The 22,079-nt window shown below is 48.3% G+C and overlaps 1 protein-coding gene across 1 annotated transcript in view; it reads left to right on the forward strand.

Annotated features, from left to right (window-relative positions):
• Nucleotides 1-21,105, forward strand: part of SLC15A4 (solute carrier family 15 member 4) — a 33,057-nt gene extending 11,952 nt beyond the window's left edge. The window contains exons 2-8 of the mRNA XM_044440689.1: nucleotides 1,216-1,511; nucleotides 1,741-1,912; nucleotides 2,323-2,409; nucleotides 7,115-7,283; nucleotides 10,420-10,578; nucleotides 17,093-17,251; nucleotides 19,312-21,105. Coding sequence (XP_044296624.1) covers nucleotides 1,216-1,511; nucleotides 1,741-1,912; nucleotides 2,323-2,409; nucleotides 7,115-7,283; nucleotides 10,420-10,578; nucleotides 17,093-17,251; nucleotides 19,312-19,457 — 1,188 coding nt within the window. The 3' untranslated portion in view covers nucleotides 19,458-21,105. The remainder of the gene's footprint in view (nucleotides 1-1,215; nucleotides 1,512-1,740; nucleotides 1,913-2,322; nucleotides 2,410-7,114; nucleotides 7,284-10,419; nucleotides 10,579-17,092; nucleotides 17,252-19,311) is intronic.
• Nucleotides 21,106-22,079: the final 974 nt, after the last annotated feature.

Raw genomic sequence — 22,079 nt, forward strand, 5'->3', positions numbered from 1 at the left:
GCAATGCAGGCTAATTGTGCTGTTGAAATAACAAAACGGTTGAGATGTCCAGCGCGGCTCTTAATTTGACAGCTTAACAGATGCTGTCCTTTGCTTTCTTTAAAAGAAAAGGTTGCTTGTCAGTGGTTGCTTGTCAGTCTTCCTTGCGGCTTTATCGGACAGCAGATTTCGGCTTTGGCGATCTGATTTGTGGCTTCGGGTCGAGGAAGTCATTCTCAGATAGAGAGTGCTTGTTACGACAATGCGCATTCAGTCACTAAGGAGGCCTAGCAGCAGAAAAGAGAATTTGGGAACTAAGGCAAGTGGGATGGGAGCAGGATGCCCTGCTAAAGCTCCCTGTTGGATGGGGACACCGTGTCTTTTGGCCCGAGAAGTCCTTGGCTGCACTCCAGGGAGGGAAAAGGCAGGAAGGGCAGAGAAAGGGGTCAGGCTTCACTGGGCCCCATAGCTTGAGAGTGTGCTCTCCTGGGCTGGGGGGTGAAAAGTTGGAGTCCGTTGTTTCCATGCTCCAATCCTGAAGAGGATTCCCATCCTCCATGGCCATAGGAATCCATGTCGCCCTCTGACCCATGGCTCTGTGTGCGTCTTTGTGGGGACAGGTGGCGCATTCTAAGCCCCACAAGCGAGCGCAATCCTAGGGACAGTCAGGGAGCACCCCCCACACACCCCTTTCGAGGGTGTTTCAAAGGGGAGCAGATGAGTGCTTGGCACTTATTGGTGGCTGTTGGCAGCTGTAGCTTGGATGGCTGCGATGGGGCACCGTGGAGAGCCGGGAGCGAGGCCGCGGGGGCAGAGGCTTGTGGCTCTGCCGCGGCATTCCTGGTTGTCCACTGCGGTACGTCGGATGCTGGACAAGACGCCCTGGAGTCCCAATGCAGCCGGCCAGCTCTCCGTACCTTCTCAATGCACCACCTGGGACTCGGTCTCGGGAAGCTTTCTGCATCTCCCTCCCATGGTTCTTGGACTGCAACCACATGTGTGCCTCGTATGGTCGAGCAATTCCTCTGGGGCTGGGAGGGCGCCTCGGCAGCTGCCTGGTGCTGAGCCCCGCCTAGCTCAGTATTCCTGGCACTGACTGGCAGCAGCAGCTTTCCGAGGGTTCAGGCAGGGATATCACCCTTCAACCGAACCCAGGAGCTTCTGTGCCTCTGCTGCCCCACCAAGTGAATCCCTCCGTACTTGTGCTTATCTGTTTGCCACTGTCCTCCCTCGCAGGTCAAGGACCGGGGCCCCGAGGCCACCCGGAGGTTTTTTAACTGGTTTTATTGGAGCATCAACTTGGGCGCCATCCTGTCGCTTGGGGGCATTGCTTACATTCAGCAGAACGTGGACTTCCTGACCGGCTACATCATCCCCACCATCTGCATCGGCGTGTCCTTCGTCGTGTTCCTGGGCAGCCAGGGCGTCTTCATCACAAAGCCCCCCGACGGCAGCGCCTTCACGGACATGTTCAAGATCCTCGCCTATTCGTGCTGTTCCCGGAAGAGGCCGGAGGAATACTGCAGGAACAGGTACGTAAGGGGACAGGTGCGCTCCCAGGTGTGGCACAGGGAGAGAGGGCCGGGCTGGCCTGCAGGTAGCTGGGCTTCGATCCCAGCTTCTGCAGCTGGGGCTTGGAGGGACCCTTCCCCAGAACTGCCAGCTGGTGGGGGGACCCTCCATCGCATCAGCCTCATCCGGCTTGTGCAGATGCCCCCTCTGGTCTGCCTGACCTCGCTCCTTTCCCTTTGCCTTGAAAAGGGGTGTCCAGGGAATACTCCAGCAGCCATCTCCCAAGCAAAGCCTCTTCGAGATGGCCAAAGCATCCCGTGGAGGGCCCTTCAGGGAGGACAAGGTCGAGGACGTGAAAGCGCTGGTCAAGATCATCCCCGTCTTCCTGGCTCTCATACCTTACTGGACCGTCTATTTTCAGGTTGGTCACTGGGATCTCCAGGTTTTCAGTCCCTGCTGCACGCCAGCAGACAGACTTGGTCTGCGGCCCTTAATTCAGACGGGTTCCACTGGTCTTTTTATTCCTCTTCTTATTTCCCCCAAGAAACCCAAGCCAGTGTTCATTATCTTCCTCCTCTTGGTTTATCCCTACAATAATCCTGCGGTGTAGGTTAGATCGAAAGGCAGCACCTGGTCCAAAGGCACTCAAGGAGTTGCAGGGCCAACGGGGATGTGAACCCAGATCCCCTGTGCCCCAGTCCCAGACTCTCACCACGATGCCTTGCTGTGTTCCGCGCTGACAGCTACCGTCATCTTGTGCTCTCTTCCAGGGAGGGACCTGGGAACTCACTTTGAGAGCAATGCCCACTAATGTTTCCTTTTTACCTTCAGATGCAAACAACGTACGTCCTCCAGAGCCTGCATTTAAGAATTCCTCAGTTTTCGAACAGTTCGGTGAATAGCACGTCCGGCCACACGGTAAGGCCTGGGCTGGGTGAGGACGGGGCGGGAGTGAAACACATCTGTTTCCCAAAAGTACTTGCCTGGGGGAACACTTCCTTGGTTACTTGTTTCGTTATTTCTATTCTGCTTTCCAGAAGATCGCTGCCTGCCTCAGCAGCTCATGTGGGTTAAAAAGAGAAGGTGCGGGAGGAGTTGGATGGCCCTGCCATCAGAGACAAAACTAACCATAGAAAAGAGCGACCACAGTTGTATATACACAAAGCCCAGAGATCAGGCCAGGGTCCCCTTCTCTCTGTGCCATCCGGCACTTTTGGGGAGAGAACCCCCACCCCAGATATCAGGGCTATTATAGGTGGACTGCGTAGATCCACTTTGTGATATAGAAATACAGGAGGCAGGCAGAACAGGCCCTTCCCATTCCGCCCTGCTCCTCTGCTGCTGGCTAGATGTTTTATTGGTGTCGTCTCCAGGAAGAACCACTCCGTCGCTGCCTCTTTGGCTGCTCACGGCTACTGTGCTGGCAAATGCCCTTCCTGGAGTATTCAGCTTGCATGTCTGTCATGCTAATCAGCCGTATTCATAATACATGATGGTTTTAATGCAGTATTCATGTGTGAGCCTTCAATTCCCCTGTGCCCAGCCTGCTTGTTATTAACAAGTCGGCAATTCCAAGCAATTTGGAAGAACGGTGTTTCAAGAAGCAGCTTGCTTCGAGGGACACGGAACTTCAGCAGCAGCAGGCTGCGTCCCAAGCATGGATTTTTGGGGACTAGAGCTTTGTCTTAAATTGTGTTTGAAAAATAGGAGCCATGCTCTTCCACTTGGAACCCACAATGCTTTTTTAAAATCTTAGTCCGGTATAATTTTGGATGTCCCCTGCTCCAAAACTGCATCGCAGCTGGGATCCACTGCCAAGTTCCACAGTCTGTGGGGATTCCTCTTGTCACCCAAGGGGAGGAGAAAGAGTGGATCTGGGACGGGCAGGGATAAAGATCCAGCAGGGGGAGATGAAGGTCCAAACCACGAGCAGGAACTTGCAGCCTTCCAGATGTTCTTGGACTCCCAACGTCCATGGGCTGTAGCCAATATGGCCAGTGGTGGGATTGGCCCCAAGGATTGTCAGCCGACCGGTTACGATTCAGCCATGTGACCAGAGCAGTACTGCACCCGAAGGGGCACTCATCAAGTTTGGGGATCATTGTGCAAAGGTTGTGGTCGGTGTGGCTCAGGGCCTCGTCCTCACTCCCTCGCACTTGCCTGATCAAAAAATATTTCTTGTATCAGATCCATGGAATATCGCATGGCATAGTCATAGGCTAAGAAAGAGGCTTTGCAATGCCTCTTTCCTTTTCAGCATTCTGGACGCAGCCCAAGAATTTCCTATCCCTGCTTCTGAACATAAATGTTTACTCACCGTAATGCAAATTTTAGAAAAAATAATCCACATTGTGTCATAAATTTGAGGAAGCTGGCAAGGTTCTCAAATATTAATGATGCCTTTTCACCCTTCCTGCTTGAACTTTTCCAGTGTTGATAGCACTGCTTGGAATGGGTGGCTTGGCCCGCCAAGTTACCAGCGTATAAACCTTGGCAAAGCTGACCTCTGCCGCGTTCTTGCAGGGAGGAATTTTAATGAAATCACTCTGCCTGTCTGGAGCCGAAAGCAAGGAGGCAAGGCTGCAGATGCTGTGTGTGCTTGTGTGCGTGTCTGTGTGTTTTGTGTTTGCACAAATGCCTATATTTCAAACACTGCACACACGCTCTCTACATGCAGCTTAACCTCTGCTCTGCTGCAATACTCTAATACGGCTTCCCATCATTTTGCTGAAGGCTTTGAGCTGGTGCAGATGGCACATTACATTCTTTTAATGACTTTGCAGCCTCAAGGAAAATGAATTCCTAATCTCTCTGCTTCTTGGGGTCTTTCTTGGCTTCCGCACAACGGCTGGTTAGTGCTGGTGGTTTACCGGCTGCTATACGAACCCCAAAAGTGATACAGAGGGTAATTTTGCCCCTTGGCCAAAAGCACAGTTTTTGTGGGTATGAAGGCAAGGCCAGGAAAGAGGAGGAAAGTTGGGGGATTTGGAATTGTGGTCCAGAACTCCTGGCAGACCACAATCGCAGAAGATTTCAGCTGTTGAAAAAGCTAATTCATGAATCACTTTGGCCACCCTGATTCATTCTTTCTGTTGCCTTCACTTTATTGCCTTTATTTTGAAATCCGGTAAGACTTCACGGTATCTGTGCCTAGACGCATCCCTCGCAGTAACACTTGGAATCTATGAAGCATACTTGGAAGTCTTGATACTTGGGAGCCTGCGATGCTAGAGAGCATGTAGAAAGTGACTCGTTCTTAATAGCTGCTGAATATTGCAGGAGGTTAGAAGACGGTCGCAATGCAAGGCCCAGACTGTGCGCTTTGAAATGCTTTCTAGCAGTGGCAAATGGCTGAGCAAAGCCATGCTGACGGACATGTGGCTCTTGGAGGGGAGGGGAGTAGCGGGGAATACGTAATTGACTCCTGACTGCGTGCTGTCACAACACGCCATCAATATTAGCTCTGATGGCTGTTAAAAAGCCATCTTTGTGTGTATTTATTTCAATCATTTACAGGGCTTTGTTTATCAGATATGAGTGGCGTAATCCATCATGCTGCAGACAGGTGTTTTCATGATTAATCGGGCTTAATAGAGTCTCTGCCTCCTGCATGACAATCGTGTTTTATTAACGAGATTCCGGGATGAGCAAGCGATCGATACTTTACAGTGAAAGTTAATGGCCCTCTCTAAGGCAAGGTGTGTCTCCCCAACACACTGGTGCACGCACACACGCACACTTTGGATTGCTGCAGGCAGACAGCTCTCTAGTCCCTAAATGTGCCATTATGCAGAAACCCATTTTGAATCCGTTCCAGTCCTGGAATTATGCATGTGTGGAGAAAGTCGATAGGTTTTTTTCTCACTTTTTTATAAGACTAGAATCCATTGGGGTCACCCCAAGAAGCTGATGGGTGGGAAAGCGAGGGAAGAGAGAAGGAAGCATTTCTTCATCCAGTGCATAATTAAACTGGGGGATTTTCTGCAATAAAATGTAGTGATGTCCACCAAACTGGGTGGGTTTAAAAGGAGGTCAGACAGAGATGTGGAGGCTGTCCGAGGCCGTTAGTCCTCATGGCTGTAGGCTACCTCCAGAATCAGAGGCAACGTGGCTGCATGAACCAGTAGCTGGGGAACATGGGTGGGAGGGTGCGATTGTACTCCTGTCGTGCTGGCGGGTTTCTCCTGGGCAGCTGGTTAGCCACTGTGTGAATGGGATGGCGGAGCAAGTCAGATCTTATGTTCTTAAGACTGATCTGGTGTGTGTGTGTGTGGGGGGGTGGCCCCATGTTGGATCTGCTTTGCCTTCCCACAGGTTTCTTCCCTATATTCCATCCAATTAGGATCATGACCTTTTTTAGGCCCCTCCCTCCAAATTCAGCTTTCTGGTTCTGACCAAATGCTTTGGACTCTAGTTCCCTTCCAGTTGGATAGCATGTTCAGTGGTCAGGGATGGTGGGAGTTGGAGTCCAAATGGTAAGGCACCAGCAGGACTGATGGTTTATAGGACTCCGGAGAACAGTGCCCAGTGCAGAAGGTTGCAGGCCTGTCCCCTCCCCACCTTCAGTTAAAAGGGTCAAGCAGTGGCTGAGAGATAGTTTGGTCTCTTTGGAGGCAGCTTCTTCCATTCCCAGCGCAGTCGGAAGTATTTCTGTTTTGCTGTGCTGTTGCTGTTTGTCGTCGTTATTTTAACTTCTATACCACCCAATAGCTGAAGCGCTCTGGACTGTTGACAGCCGTTCCTAAGCAGAACCATAACACAACCAAAGATGTTAAAAATGCCAATACTGCAGAATTTTGAAAGAGTGGGAACCTTTTAGAAGTCATGCAACTTCGAAAACAGCGTTTGATACAAAATTAGGTGTGCCAGACACCAAGTGAGCCCTTACTGGAAATGCCTCAGCACAGAGGGGGCACAGGGAAGATGGAGCTGGTGCCAGGTGGACCTTCCCTCAGCTGGATCCCCGGTTTAGCGAGGGACGGTAGCTCCAGAGCAGAGCTCATGCCTGGCAGAAGTTCTTGGGTTTCTCCCCCAGCATCTCCAGTTTACCCAAGGTCCAGGTGGTGGTGATGAACCCCAAATGATGGGGGTGCTGCTTATCTTTTCCTGAGAGCTACTCCCAGTTGAATAGGCAGTCCTGGTTGGATGGTGGCCTGATCCTGTATGTGGTGGCCACCTGCATCCTGATGTTTGTGGTCCACGGGGTCATAGCAGGTAGAGAATCGCAGGGGCTGTTGAGAAGAGAGTGGTGTTCTTTCCCACAAATGAGAATGAGAATGAGGCATGTGTCTACAGCTGAGACTCCTTAAGCCACAAATGGTTGCCTAAGTAAGATGAGAGTTGGGGTGCAGACACCCTGGAGGGGCATAGGGTGGTGGGGGGAAGCCGTTCGAAGCTCTTCCCCCAGCAATGCCCTTGGCTCAGTAGCAATAGACGGGCTTACACTGTGGAGGTAGCAATAGTTTCCCAGTTCTCTGGTTGCTGAGCACCCGCAAGATGTCTTTTAATTCCATGTGGAGGAACAATGCACCATTCTGGGGAGTGACAGCTGAGTCATGTTTGGAGCAGGGCTGTGCTGACTTCTCCTTCCCTGCCCCTTTCTCCTTCTCTCTCTTCCCTGCAGTTCCCGGCAGCCTGGCTGACCATGTTTGATGCGGTGCTTATCCTTCTCCTGATCCCACTGAAAGATAAAGTGGTTGACCCCATCTTGAAGAGGAAGGGCCTCCTTCCATCCTCCCTGAAGAGGATCGCGGTCGGGATGTTCTTTGTGATGTGTTCTGCATTTGCAGCAGGTAGGGAGAGAAGGCGGGGGGACCGTGGGGACCATCCGGGCCACTTGGAAACTGTCCGTGGCTGGCATTAGGGCAGCACTGAGGGTCAGCATGGCATAGTGGTTAGAGTTAAGGCTCTGCAGTGCTGCAAAACTCAAGCTCAGCAGAGAGTCTGAATGCTCCGGGTGCGTGCCAGCTTGAGCCCGTATCCCACAATGAGCTTTCGGGACTGTTTTGTGAGTGTTTCAGTGCACGTTTCTTCAAGTCTGGGCGTTTTTGGTCTGCCTAACCTACACACATTTGGCGAGCAGTTTTCTTAATATAATGCCTATTTAAATAAGATTTCCTCTACTACGCACATATTTAATTGGAAAATTCCCCTGTAAAATTCAAAGACATGTGACTGACAGATGACACTATGCAAAGTTTTGGGTTGAATAGTGGTTTCAAAGCATAAATTTAGGAAAGTTTGCACTGATGTAAACTGCACATATTCTGCTCCTGTTCTTAGGCTCAGGCATGGCCTATTCCAGCCTTTCCCAAAGTAGCCACCTCCATACTACAAGTCCCATCATCCCTGCCCATTGGCCATACTGGCTGAGACTTGAGGCGAGGGCTCCCTCTTTGTGTGAGAAGCCCAAAGCAAGGTTATTTATCTTCCTAACAGCCCCAGGAGGTTGGTTGGGTCAAAAGATCTCGCTTGCCCACGGAACTTTTGCAGCTTAAGGGTGGTGCTCAACTTGACTCTTGTTGAAAAGTCGACTCTTGTGGAAGTCTAACATTCCAGTCCCTACACAGACCCTGGAACTGCTGCAGCGGGGTCCTCGCCGGCCATTGCTTTGCTTTGGCCTTGCACGTTAGCTTTCTCTACATGCTGCAGTGCAGAAAGAACTTGGTCGGGGTGTCCAAGCACTGTAAATCTTCAGTGTGCTCTGATTTCTGGATGATGATTTCCACATGCCCGTGCGGCTGGCGTCGAGCAGCGAGCCCCTTTCTGCAGTGTTTCATGGGCTGCTCAGATTTTCAGCCGAGTCCCCGCCGCAGCCGACGTATTGATAAAGCATTATAGCGCTAAATCAATTAATCTTGGGAGCTTGTAATCCTTCCAGTATATCAGAGAGAGGGACACTTCATAGGGCCATTAAGACCATCTCTCGACGAGAGAGGTAATTACCTTATTAGGGACAAGGTCATTTTGATATGTGGGCAAGCAAAGTTCTTACCGCAAAGTCATTTGAACTTAAAACAACAATATTTCTTCATTTTTTTAACCTGTGCCATTTCAGGAGCTAAATATAGGACTGGCTTGCTTCTGCTTTGACTTTTGAACATCTTTTAAAAAGACAAAATTATATACACTAAGGCAAGCCTGTTTTCTGTGATCCAGAGAAATAGAGCAAGATGGAATATTTTGCATGCGTTCCTCAGTTTGGGATCTTGCCATCCCCACCCCTTGAGAGTTGAGGGTTCCCTGAGAGATCTTAGAACAGCGGTGTGGAATCCAGGGACCAAATGTAGCTTTGGGGACCATATTTCAGTGATTTGCAGGCAAAAAGTCTTGGTCTTCTCCAGCAAACACCCAACTATCTTAACTTGAAGTTTCTATTGTTGCTAACAGCTGGAGAAAAAGCTCCACAAAAGCCAACCAAACCTCACTGGACACGTTGGGGGAAAGAGATAGACCAGAGGATAGGAACAAAAACTTTAAATAGGAATACAGACCATCAAGGCAGCAAGTATCAGCTGGCAACCCAGAGGTTCCTGTTCAGTCCATTGCTTCCTAAGGAGAACTGGACTTATCCTGCTTCACACCCATGTCTTAAAAAACTAAGCCTCCCAAATCTTGTCCTCCAGCCCCACCCGGCACTCTCCCTGGCTTTGTGGGGCACATCCTCAAGGCATGAACATGTTCAGGATGCCCCATCATGCCAAGCGCATGCGATGCAGAGTATTTTTGGCCTCCCAATCCAGATCCTTCACTTAGGAGGCATGGTAACTTCCTGTTGGGAGGCATGGGAAAAAGCGGGTTTTCCCATGCCTCCTCAGATACTCTGCCCAGGACTTTCTACATTGACAGTTGCCCTCTACATTCTTCCCAGAAACAAATGGGAAGGCAGTGGCAATGTTTTTAAAAAAGGGGGTGGGAGAAACACATTTGCACACGTCAGATAATAATCCTGTTCCATGTTCTCAACACGGCCACGTGTTCAAATGCTCATGGAACACATTGGTCTGAAGATGCTTCTCTTCTTCAGGAATGGATAATAATCATACTGGTGGCCAGGTGACCCAACAGTAAAGATACAAACTGGGCGGACAAGCACACAAGCCCCCTTTCTTGGGCTGGCCGCTTCTTTCGGGTCTGTGTCTACGCATTGATATGCCATGTGGAACACACGTCCCCGAGCTCTCCAGCCTCCACACCAGCAGCCACTCCAGTTGCAATTTGGATTGTCTGTGAGAGAGTTTCGATTATGTTTAAAATATCTTATAAATTGTGCAGGAACGCGACTGATTAGATTTAAAGCACGTTGGCTGCGCGTACGCTCTTGGTGGTGTCGTCAATTTTTAACCAGCAGTATTTAAGGTTACTCAGCCGGAAAATCAACTTCATTTGTAGAGTTTTAAAACAATTATAGCCAAAAAGAAAAAAAAATCCCAAAGTTGAAATGGCAAGAATTATTTTCAATCTTGCCCTGAGACTTAGTTCTGTTCTAATTTAGTATATCCAAGAATGGATAGATTCTTCTTGTTGTTGTGGTTACATTTTTTATCCTGCTGTTTTCCTTCTTCAAAGAACCCAAAATGGTTATATGGTCTTCCTCTTCCTCAGGTTATTCTTACAACAACCTTGCGAGGTAGAGTGCTGGAAGTCAGTGACTGGCCCGAAGTTCCCCAGTGTGCTCCTGGCCGAATAGGACCAGAACCCAGATCCCTCAGTTACTGCACTAGTCCCAGTCCAATAATCTAACCACCGTATCGCACCAGCTCTCACAACAGCCCTGTGAGGAGGGTCAGGATGAGAGCCACTGTTGAAGGATGAGAAGGAGAGAAGGAGGGATGCTGCCCTGGCCTCCTTGGGAAAAGATGGGATAGACGGGCGCAGAAAATGTGGAAAGGCAATGATCTTCCATGTGTCTCCCTGCTTCTCTTTCAGGGATCCTGGAGAGTGATCGGCTCAAAGTCATCAAAGTCAGAAAAATAATCGATCAGAAGATTGGGACGGCGGTGTACCATGCTGCTGACATGTCCGTCTGGTGGCAGATTCCCCAGTACATCCTGATTGGTTTTAGCGAAATATTTGCCAGCATTGCAGGTGAGTTTTTAGCCAAGCGTGCCCCCATTGCGGGGACTTAACCATCACATGTCTAGGTGGAAAAGCCCCACAATTCCTAGCATGGCCCAGTCAGGCACAGCGACTGTGGTATTCTGGGACTGGAGCCAGACTTTGCTGTCTCTATGCCGGCAGAAGTGTGTGCTCTTCTTTATGCTTGTGGCTCTTTCTCCGTGGCAGCCACAGGAGACCCTTCATGCATTGTGCAGGGCCAGAATCCAGACTGGCGCCAAAGGGGGCCGCATAGGTTGCCACCAAAGCTCCCCCCCGCACACACACACACACAGCTGCTCTTTGCAGCCATTTTGTGACGCAGACTGCTTCAGACTGTTCTTCAGTCCAAAGCGTTATTTCCGCAAAAAGTGTTTGAGAGCAACTTGCAGCCGGCATCTTTCAGCTGATGAATCTGGAAGGCAAGGATATGGGGTGAACTGTGGAACTCTGGCCCAGCGTCTCACCTGGGGCAGTTTTGGCCTCCTAATAGGGAGACTCATAGGCCAGTGGTAGGGAGCGTATTTTGCGTGCCGGAAGGCCCAGCCTCATGGCCTTGCTTGCTCACTGAGAAACCGAGTGTGGAGCCTCAGTAAACCCCAGGCCAGGCTCGGGGCTAGGGATCCCATGGGGCTGCAATCCAGTGGAGGGCTGAAAGGGAACAGCAGCACAATTTGCCCTAAGTCTTAAATCCAATAGCCAGGGAGGGTTCAGCTTTTTAGGATGGGGGGTAGGACTCCCCAAAGAGAGGCACCAATGATCAGGGAGACCCCCGCAGGCTGGACTTGGTTCCTGGGTTGGCAGTGTGCCTTCCAGTTAGGTTTGGATGGCAACACCCAGAATTCCTAGTCAATGGCCCTGCTAGATGAGAATTCTGGGAGATGTGGCCCAAATGCCTCTGAAGGCCACCCGGTTGGGGAAGGGCCTCAGGTAGCAAAGCTGGGGAGATCCCCGCTTTGCGGAGCTCCTGCCGGCCATGGCAGGGCTGGATGGATGGATGGATGAGCGATGTGCCTCTATGGACAGCCGCTCCGTATGATCTCAGGGAATGGTTAGAAAATAGCCGCCAGAGTCCTTGAGTATCTCCGTGCCCAGCCAGTTCGATGTAGCGGCCAACATCTTCGGCCCCTATCGATTCTCCCCAACCTCTCTCTCTCGCTCTCTCTGCCCCTCTCTCTGGTGGAACCTACAAGCCAGAGGAATGAGCATGGCCATAAAATCTCATTTTCTGGTCTGTTTCACACACATTCAGGGTTCATTAGCAAAAAAAGAAAAAAGAAGAAGAAATAAATAGCCCCAGCTCTTTGCTACTGTTTCACACACGGCTTGGTTTGCCGTGCCTTCTAATTAACTGGCTGCGCTGCTCTCCTTCCACTGCCCCATCCCCATGTAAACATTGTTGTTTAGCTTAGTTTCATCGCACCCCTCGACGGGTTTACAAGGGCATGGCTCAAAGCCAGGATTTCCAGTGGTTTGCAAGGTAGCCTGAATCCTGTGAAGCGAGGAGGGATATGGAACAAAACAGCCCGGTGTCAGTACAGAGCCATGGTCTCTTCAGCCAAGTGCCGTCTGCTCCAGGTGGAGGCTATTTCCTAGGGGTTTCATGCTAGGGAATCTTTCCCGGCCCACCTCCCTAAATTCCATGAACCCAGTGATGGGAAACCTTTGGCTCTCGAGCTTCCCCCCTGCCCCCCCCCCAGTCTCTTCTCCTTTGGCCCCTCCCACAACTCTGCCCCTCAGTGAATTAATCTTTTGCCTGCCTCCAGCATCCAGCCCCTTCCATCAGCTTTGCACATCCTCTCACCAGCTCCACCTGAGAAGCCTCAGCCTACGGCTTCCCAAGCTTTGCTGCAGAAGACCGCCTCCTAGGAACACGCCATGTTTTGCTGGGGGGGGGGTGGTGGTGCAGGTTGCAGGCTCTCTGCCAGAATGTAGGACACGGAATGATCAATTCAAGTGGCAACAACCCAGATTCAGGCTGGACATCAGGAAGAGCTTCCTCACTCTCAGAGCAATACGGCAGTGGAACCAGCTGCCCAGAGAGGTGGTGGGCTCTCCCACACTGAAGACATTCAAAAGACAGCCCTCTGAGTGGGATGGTGTCACGTGGTGTCCTGCAACAGCAGGGGGTTGGACCCCATGGCCTTCATGGCCCCTTCCGACTCTACTATTCTAGGATTCTGTGTAGTCACCCATCCCACTGCAGGCCTGCACCTTTGCAGCTTAGCAAAGGTGACTCAACAGACTAACTTGATGTCTAGCTATGCAGGCTTAGTTAATCTAGGATCCAGTTTGGTCTTTCTGCCAGTCCAGGGTATTCACACAGCTCCCCCGCAGTACCATGTTTTGAGCCCATCATTTTCCTTCCTGCCCAGGTTCACACCCATACATAGTGATCAAAATTCCGTAGGTCTTCTGCCTCTCACAAGGACAAATATCCTCTCATTTGTTTCATTAAAAAGTTTGGAGGCAACTCACCAAGCCAAAATCCGTCTCAACAGTACCAGGCCGTGGCCACCAGATGGCGATCGTTTGGCTCCCTTGCAGAGGAAAAACCCAGGAGTGGTTTTTATCCTAAGGAAAGCCGATTCTTGCTTTGCTTTCTGGTACCCGGAAAGTCATGCTGCAAATACTGAACTAGACCGAATGGTCTTGCTTTGCTTGCTGATCAGCACACGCCTGTTCATCTTGGACAGACAGAAGTTGTTCCCTTTTGATATTAAAGTTAACCTTTCCATCGCAGAACCCAATCACACTGCCATCGACCTGACGTACAAACCTAAATAAAAATGAAGACGTCATAATCCACTTTCAGTGCCATTTTCCTTGGGAGAGTGGTGGAATACAAACTGAGAATCTTATGCCCTGCCTCTTTCGTCATGCAACTCACAAATGCAAGCCACTCATTTTTACCTGCTTCCTGTTCATTTAAGGGATTCTATTTTACGTTTCTATAGCCTTGAAGGTCAATTCTTCAAAAGAATTATCTACCATGACGGCCACCACACTCCCCGGAACAACTGAAAAATAATTTGAATTGCTTTTTTAAAAACATTGTTAAAAATACGATCTTAATGTGTGATTTTAGATAGCTTGCATGTTGCATTTTATGAATTTCTTATGTAAATCCCACAGAGATCTTACGGGGCATAAGTATTAAAGTGCTCACACTCACAATGTGGCTAGTTTTTTTAAAAAGCCACTTTTACCTGGCTCCCATTTGGTGGACGCTGGAGGTCTCACTGAAGAGAAAAGTAGATTCCCCAAGCCAAAAGTGCAGCTACTTGGTTTAGGGCAGCCTTCCCCACCCGGGTAGCCTTCAGAGGCATTTGGACCACATCTCCCAGAATTCTCATCTAGCAGGGCCATTGACTAGGAATTCTGGGTGTTGCCATCCAAACGTATCTGGAAGGCACAAGGTTGGGGGAGGCTGGAGTAGGGCTTTCAAAGCTTGCTTCAGCATTCCAAAGCTATAACTTGAGACAGAGGCTCTTGCAGCCCAAGCCAATGGGAGGAAATGCAAATTTCCCTGTTTGAACTGAGGATTTCTTGCTGATCTTAATTGCTTTTTGACATTTGCCCCTCTTGTTTCATTTGTGCTATGGAGCTTTCGTTTCAGTCTCTGGAACTAAAAGGCTAATGATGAGAAAACGGGCATCTTGAGATGGGAGTCAGAGGGTCCAGGAAAATGGTTGAAGTTTGAATGTTTTCATGGGTGTGTAGTGACACTGAGCCAGAAAGCTCTTTAATTTGCATAATCAGTTAAATTGTGGCAACTCCTGTTTTGAAAAAGTGGGTGTTCTCAATTTTGTATGAAGCAGAGACCAAGCTTAAGCTTCAAACAACTTTGATCCATTGAGGTCAGTTCCACTTTTGAATTATGTAGCAGTATACCTTTCATCATTCTACATATTCTCTTTGTTGCCTCAGTCTGTATATGGCAGTCTGTTCGTGCAAGTGGCAAGGAACCCTGCACAGTTACCACAGTTCATGGTTTTTCTTTTACCATGATCTCCCCAAACAGTGCAGTGGTTTCTATGTTATCATGATTTCCATCCTCTCTGCTCAGCCCCTTCATCAACTGTGTATATCACTTCAGCCACTGTACCTGAAATTCAGTCCCAAGGTGCATTGCTCCCTGCTGATGTTGCCTGCCTCTTCCTAATTGTTCCTTCCATAGAGGCTGGATGGCTGCAGTGACTCGCGCAGTTGCTGCTCTCTCCGAGAGACTCTATGGTAATTGCATACAAACGCCAACCTGGCTTGTTATGTTTCCAAACCCAGCCTATATCTCAAAGCCCCTTCTTTGATACTCTTGCAGGGATTTGACACATAAAAGATTTTGACGTCAGGCCTAATTTGCAAACACTTTAAACAGGGTGAACAACTTTGGGTGATCCAGGGATAGCCTAGATCAATGGTGGTGAACCTCTGGCACTTGTACCACAGCGGGCATGCAGAGCCCCCTCTGTCGGCACGCGAGCCAAGTCGCCCCAGCAGCCGCGCATCGGATAACAGCCCGCATAGGGGCCATGCGCATGCTCAGAAAGGAATAGCAGCACCAGGCGATGACGTCACGAGCCGCGACTCACTCGCTGTGACTCACCCGAGTTTTCGCATGGCTGGTCAGTGCCCTGCCAAGGATATATTTACTTGGTCTGGCTGTGAGGTTTTTTTTCCCTAAACTAAAACCTCAGTTTTCAGGTTTTCTTGCAGTGTTGGCACTTTGGGATAAGTAAGTGGGTTTTGGGTTGCAGTTTGGGCACTCAGTCTCTAAAAGGTTCGCCATCACTGCCCTAAATCCCCTGTGTCAGCAGAAATAACAATTTAAAAAATGATTGCAAACCGCCATGGGGAAAATATCAAGCGCAGAAATAGCTTGTTTTCAAGCTACATTTGTCCTTAGTACACATCTGGAGCCTCTTCTGCCCAATTTGGTGGGCAGCCTGAGGCATGTTCCCTGGTATAGATGCTCTTTTAAAATACGATACCATGCTGTCGACAGCCCTAGATTACCTGTTTAATTAAACATATTCCTATTGCTTCTCAAACCAGATTTCCTCTCAGAGTGAGATTAAATTATTTACTCTCAATGTGGCTCATGCAGAGTTATCAATTTCCAGAAATCTCTCTCTCTATTTGGTTTCTTTGCTAAAGAAATTATCAGTATTACAGTACTGAATTTAAGGCTTATACGTGCATAGCTTGAAACACTGGCTACACGGAGCATTGTCCTAAGACACAGCTTCTAAGCAGAGCAAGAACTGTATCACTCAGTGATAATCAGTGTGAAGCCCTAGCCCTGATCTTAGGCAAGTAAGGACAGAGAGGATTCTGGAGAAACTTCCAAGGGCGTGTATTTGAAAACTTTCTTTTATATACATTTTCAGAGACCATCCTATCTCTTTACATAATTTTTACTTCTTTTATTTATGTTCCCTGATGCTACATTCCTAAAGATGCATGTTTATTCTCAGTCCACATATACTTAAATAACAGTGTTGCATTGCAAATGATTTGAGCAACAGCAATATAAAAACATTTCCTAATCCCGTAACATTTTACAGGCCCATGTTGTGAACAGACTCAGACCTTGTCTTCTGAAAACTCATCTTTTATATTTATGATTGAAGAAGCACACTCTTGTTGCCTTACCTAATGGCATACCTGGTCTCATTATTAAACTAATTGTTTTACAGTTATGCTAATTATTTCATTTACTTATTTAATCATGTTTTTATACCACCCAATAGCCAAGCACCTCTCTGGGTGGATAACAGAATTAAAAGGCAACAGTAATAACAAAACACAACAACAACAGCAAAGAGCAATAAACCACAATAGGACTGTTCATTTATGATAATCCGAGAGAGATGTTTGCAGGAATCTAACATCGGCTTTGTGGTTAAGAGTTCCAGTGAGCCACTTAACCGTTCCCAAAGGCCTGACACTTCTGTTCGATGTTTTGGAAGCGTCATAGATAAAACAGATGCGATCACTTTCTGTCCAAAGGCCAAGCTGTGTGACAGGCACTATTGGAACCCCGGGGAGGGGCGGGGGGTTCAGTCCAGAATTCTGTTGAAAACATTTAAGTATTGATCTTCTAATAGGGCAGGAGACATAAGGTGGTGAAAAACAGAAGGCTTGCCTCAACTGCTTCAGATCTGTGACTTAGCAGAACCTGACCTGGGCAGTGGCATGGAGAGGTTGGGCTATCCTATCCTGAGGGTGGTGCCGTGAGTGGAGGCCCTGGGTGTCCCGGGGGACAATTTCTGCTTTCGGCCTTAAACAGCTTGACTGTCTCGTCTTAAGTCTTGGAATATCTGCGAGGATGCAGGAGACAAAATCCTTCACAATAACCAGAATCATAGCCTCTTTAACTTAATTGATCAGGAAGTTAATTGAAACCCAAATTTCCATGGCCCTTTTGCACATGAAAACTGCAGCTCTGAGTACAATGCTTGGAACTGTGCTGATATCTCTTGTGTGTGTTCTTTTGTTTCAGGTCTGGAATTTGCATATTCCGCTGCTCCCAAGTCCATGCAGAGTGCAATTATGGGCCTCTTTTTCTTTTTTTCGGGAATTGGCTCTTTTGTTGGCTCAGGGCTTCTGGCATTGGTGTCAATTAAATCGATTGGCTGGATGAGCAATCACTTTGATCTGGGTAAGTTTGTATCTTCAGTGCCAGCACGTTGCAGAAAAATAGAGAGGGTGAAGGTTTCATCTGATGGCTTCATTATGGCTCTTCTTTAAAAAAAAAAAAAAAAAATCTGCCCTACAGAGACTCCCAGCATGCCTAGCTGAGGAAGGATGGAGGACTTACTCCTGTCCATCTGGATTGTCCAAGAGGCTCTACCCCCTTTCCCTCACTCCATCCATTTCTCCTTGCCTGCTGTCATTTGAGGGCTCCCTGGCTTTTGTGCACTTTTCCCCCAACCCAGAAGCCTAAAATGTCTCCCCAGCATCTTAGTTAGAGGAAGGGGCATTCAGCAAAGACACGCTGGTCCCTTTGCCCTGGCCTGCATTTGCCCTCCCCACCCCCCCGACTTCCATCCTGGCTGCCATCAAAATGCAGCCTTGGAGCACTTCTCTGAAGCTCTCCTTCGACGCAAGAGGTGCCTCGCCCCTGAGACAAACCTCTGGCGAGGCCCAGCAGGACTCTACTTCTGTTCCAGCATCAGTGAGGGACATGAGAAGCGCGCCCTCGGCGGAGTGAGTGAAGCTGGCGCCCCTCTTGGTGGGCATCCCGGAGTCAGCGTGGCTGGGATTCTGAAGAAGCGGGAGGGGACCTTGAGGCAGCGGAGGTGGGGGGGTTCGGAAGCCAGACCCTTGAAGCCCCCTCAAGCTCACTTCCCACCACTTCCCAGGCCAGCCGAGAGAGTGGGGATGTTTTGGAAGGGACGGGAGGTGTCCAAGATGGGGAGGAAGGAGAGCCATTGCCTTGCCCAGTCCCGACCCCATGAGGAGGCCTCCGGAGAGATGAGCTTCCCCGTTAGAGCCCAGCAGGTGGAGCCCGCAGCCTTCCTGGAAGGGAAGGATTGGGAAGAAGACCTTTGTGTGAATTCAGCACTCTTCACATGAGCAGAGGCTTCTCTTGCAGCTTCCTAGAAGGCTTTTAACTACATTTGTGCGTTCCATTTTCTTCCACCCGTCCTGGCAATGCTGCCCTCCATTGACTGGGTTCTCCCTGTTTCCCTGGCTACTTAATTTAGTCTGCAGTCTCTTGAGTACCGGCTGCTCTCCAAAACAATCAAATGATTTTTACAAGTAATAGTAGTAGTAATAGAGATTTTATAATAATTTCCCCACAAAGAGGAGACTGCTACTTTTTAAATGGTCTTCATGTGAAATATATTGTATCTTTAATATCCACTGAAGAGCTGGCTGTGCACTTGTTACTTTTCATTATAAATTCATCAAACCGACGCATATGTCTCAGTAATTAAAGTAATTTCACCTTGACATGCAAGCAAGGGTGGATGAGAGCAGAATTGTTTCTCCCCTGCCCAGTTCTGTATAATAGCTATAATAGTGCAGTTGGCTAGACCTCAAGAGGCTGATTGGCCGCTGTTCATGCTCGGCAATGCGGAGACCGTGTCGCACCCCGGAGTGTTTCCAGATCGCCCCCGTGCCACCCAGCAATATTGAACCGAAGGGCTCGGATACAACTGGAAGGCCCTTCCCAGAATGCACTGCAGAGGGGAAACCAAGAGATAGACCCCCTCACCGCTGTCCAACCTCACAGCAATGTTAGCTGCCCCGGCACACATTAACAAAGGTCCTTCCCCAGTCCTAAGAAAGCGAACTCTATACCTCGGCTATTGTGAAGCTGTAACTGAGGGGGGGACCCTGTGGTCCTCTGGATGGTGTTGGACACCCCCATACCCTACTGTGGCTGGGGACAATGGGAGTTAGAATCCAGTCCATCTGCAGGGACCACAGGTTCACCTCTCTGGCTCCATTCGCTTTGGCTCAGCTATGTGGGAAGGGAAAGCTTGTGAGCTGAAATACTCTTGGTATTTCGACTCCAGTATCTGAGGTTTGCAAGATTATAAAAAGTCATCCATCCTTCCGGTACACATGCAAAGGACTAGTGCATGCCCTTTTTGGACAAAATATGGCCAGGTTCCAACTGCATAGGCCTGCATCTTTGAGGAATGGAATTAATTTGTTTTATTTGTATTTCCTGCCAGGTACTTAACTTGGTTCTTTAATTCTCCCCAGGTAACATTAATGGCTGCCATTTAAACTATTACTTTTTCCTTCTGGCTGCTATCCAAGCAGCAACCCTTTTGCTTTTCCTTATTGTCTCCGTCAAATATGACCGCCAAAGATCCCGGACTAATGGAGCTGCTGGTGGGCGGACCTGACAGGACCTGTAATGGAAGAGCAGGTCATCTGACTGGCGTGTGTCCTTCACCGAGCCACCAATCTGCAATGTCTTGAAACGCTACTCAAGTGGGACATGTTTGTATTTTTGGAAATTGCATGGTGACGCTGAGTCCTTGCCTTGGCCCTCTTGTTTTCCCTCCCTTCCCCTTTAAAGGTAGGTAAGTGCCTTAAGTCAACAAGATAATTTCGACTGTCTTGCTAGTGCCCCGACGTGTGGCACAACACCTAATTTTCGGCTCTTTTACCCTTTGGCATGAAGGATGCACCATGGCTGTTCCAAGCTGGTTTTCTCTAGTTTGTTAAAGCCAGGAATAGTCAGCCTTTGGAAGCTGAGTTAACAAAGCAATGGATTCATTTCAGTCCTCTAATGCAGAGCTTTGAAGGAAGGTGGATGAAAACACCACTCGATTTCCTTTTATTTCTCCCTATCTAACGTTCCTCTTCAAACTGAAGCCACGCAAGGTAGTTGGGGTGAAAAAGATCTCTTATTGAACTTGGCGCTGGTGGGAATGAGTTGGACAAGACTTTCTTCCCTACATTGGACAAAAAGGGATGCTCTTTAGGGGTATATATTTTTTGTAAGCAAAGGTGGAACGACAGGCTGTGTTGATAAAAAAAAAAAGCCTTGCTGTATGACTTGGTAGTCTTTCAGCTGCTATACGGTGATTTTTTTGGCTTGTTTTTTGTACATGTTAAATCATTTTAGGGTATGAAACTGAGCTGGTATCAGAATTTTGGTTTGTGTGTGTGTGTGTGTGCGTGTGTGTGAGGGGGGAGGTGCCACATACTTTGAGATTCTGGTTTTTTTTAGTTAGAAGTTGAAACAAGCAGCATCATTTGGAAAATAATGTGTGCTGTGAATAAGGAGATGTGTTGCTTCCCCGTTGCAAGGTATGCATTCTCCTTTAAAAGCTGATGCACCGGAGGGAGGAGTTAATGAAGTATTGAAATTTCATTTTGTGTGTGGCTGGACAGAAGTTCTGAAGGGCGTGTGCCAATTTGGGTTGTCACAAGTGGAACGTCATTTTGAGACCGGTGCGGTGATTGGTGATGGGGGATTGTGAGAATTGATCAGTGGCTGGTGATCATGAGGGAACTGGAGGCCCTGGAACTTATACTGAATGCCAAGCAAACTTTTTCCGCAGCTTTCTCCTATGTGGGTCTCAGTTAAAAAGCCAGGTGCCAAGGACAAAACAGTTTTGGACATAAATCTGAGCTGTTTGATTGAAAGATGGACAATAACTGTTTTCAGCTTTTCTGATAACAAAAAGAAGGACTAGAGTGTCAGACAAGAGGTTTTGCGAAACGATGGCTCTTTATTCTCACGGGAGCTTTTTAAGTGCATTTCCTCTGTTATCCTTGGCAGTTGCATTGATGACAGCAATACATAAAAGCGGTATTTTGCACAGAAATTGCAGAGTCCCCCAGAGAAGGTGAAGGAATCAACTTCATCGAATAATGAATGATTTTTAACCATTTTACGGTGTTTTAATTTTTAAGCATATTGGGAAGAAAGAGAAGGCTACCTTTGGTTTCTGTAAATCAAGTACTTTCATTTAAGCCTGTTTACAAAACCCTTGTGCTGTGAGCCGATGTTCCAAGGTGAATAAAATTATGTTGCTGGAATTCTCTTCTCTGCAGTCCTGACTTCCTAAAAAATATTTTCTCCTCCAGTTTTTGATCTTCGGTGTGCATGCTGTAGTTCCCTCCAGCCTGTCATTCTCCAGAAGCTTGGGACTACAACTCCCAGTATTCCTGCCACTGCCCAGTCTGGCAGGGATTGCTGAGAGTTGAAGTTCAAGGCTTCTGGAGAATGCAAGATTGGGGAGATTTGATGCAGATACCGACATTTGCTGATATTGCCAAAGATGAAAGGAATCCTGCTGAATGAAGCTGTTCTCAGGCTGAAGGCAAAGCTATTTGACAATCTGTTCTCACAGGCAGCAACACAGATGCTTTCCAGAAACCAGGCCTGGATGCACCAGTGTGCTGTGGATGATGGGATCTGTAACCCAGCATGTCCCGGGTTCGTCAAGCTGGAGAAGGCTGGCACAGCGCTGCCATGGCTACAGTTTGGCCGTTTATTTGCTCAGATTCTTTCAGACCCTGTTTGAATTCATTCATGACATCCCTCTAGTGTGAATGTTTTTATTCCTTCCGTTGTTTTTTTTGTTGTGTTCAAACATCTCTCAGTACCCCAGGGAAGTGACTGAGCATGCAATCAGTTGCATAATTTTACTTCTATAAAAATAAGTTAAATATGCAATGACTTAACAGAGGCCCGACTGCTAGAAATTATGACCATTTATGAAGATGAATTTGGCACTTGTCAAAAACAGAAGGTCTCTTTTCATTCAGAGTTTTACAAGATTCCCTCTCTGCCAGCTTGTGCGTATATTTGTGTGCGTCTTTTCCCTTCCCCGTTCCACTCCCAGAAAGACTAATCCATTAACTTTATGGCTAATTAAAGAAATACCTTGCCATGCATCGTTTAAGATTTATAGTTGATTTGGCTTCACAGATTGATTTAATGTAGCAGAAGCATCTCTCACATTAAAGGGATGTTTTGTGGGATGCTAAGCAAGGCAGGAGTTTCTAAA

Source organism: Varanus komodoensis, unplaced genomic scaffold (assembly GCF_004798865.1).
Source record: "Varanus komodoensis strain SLA01 unplaced genomic scaffold, ASM479886v1 scaffold38, whole genome shotgun sequence".
In the NCBI taxonomy this organism is placed as follows: Eukaryota; Metazoa; Chordata; class Lepidosauria; order Squamata; family Varanidae; genus Varanus; species Varanus komodoensis.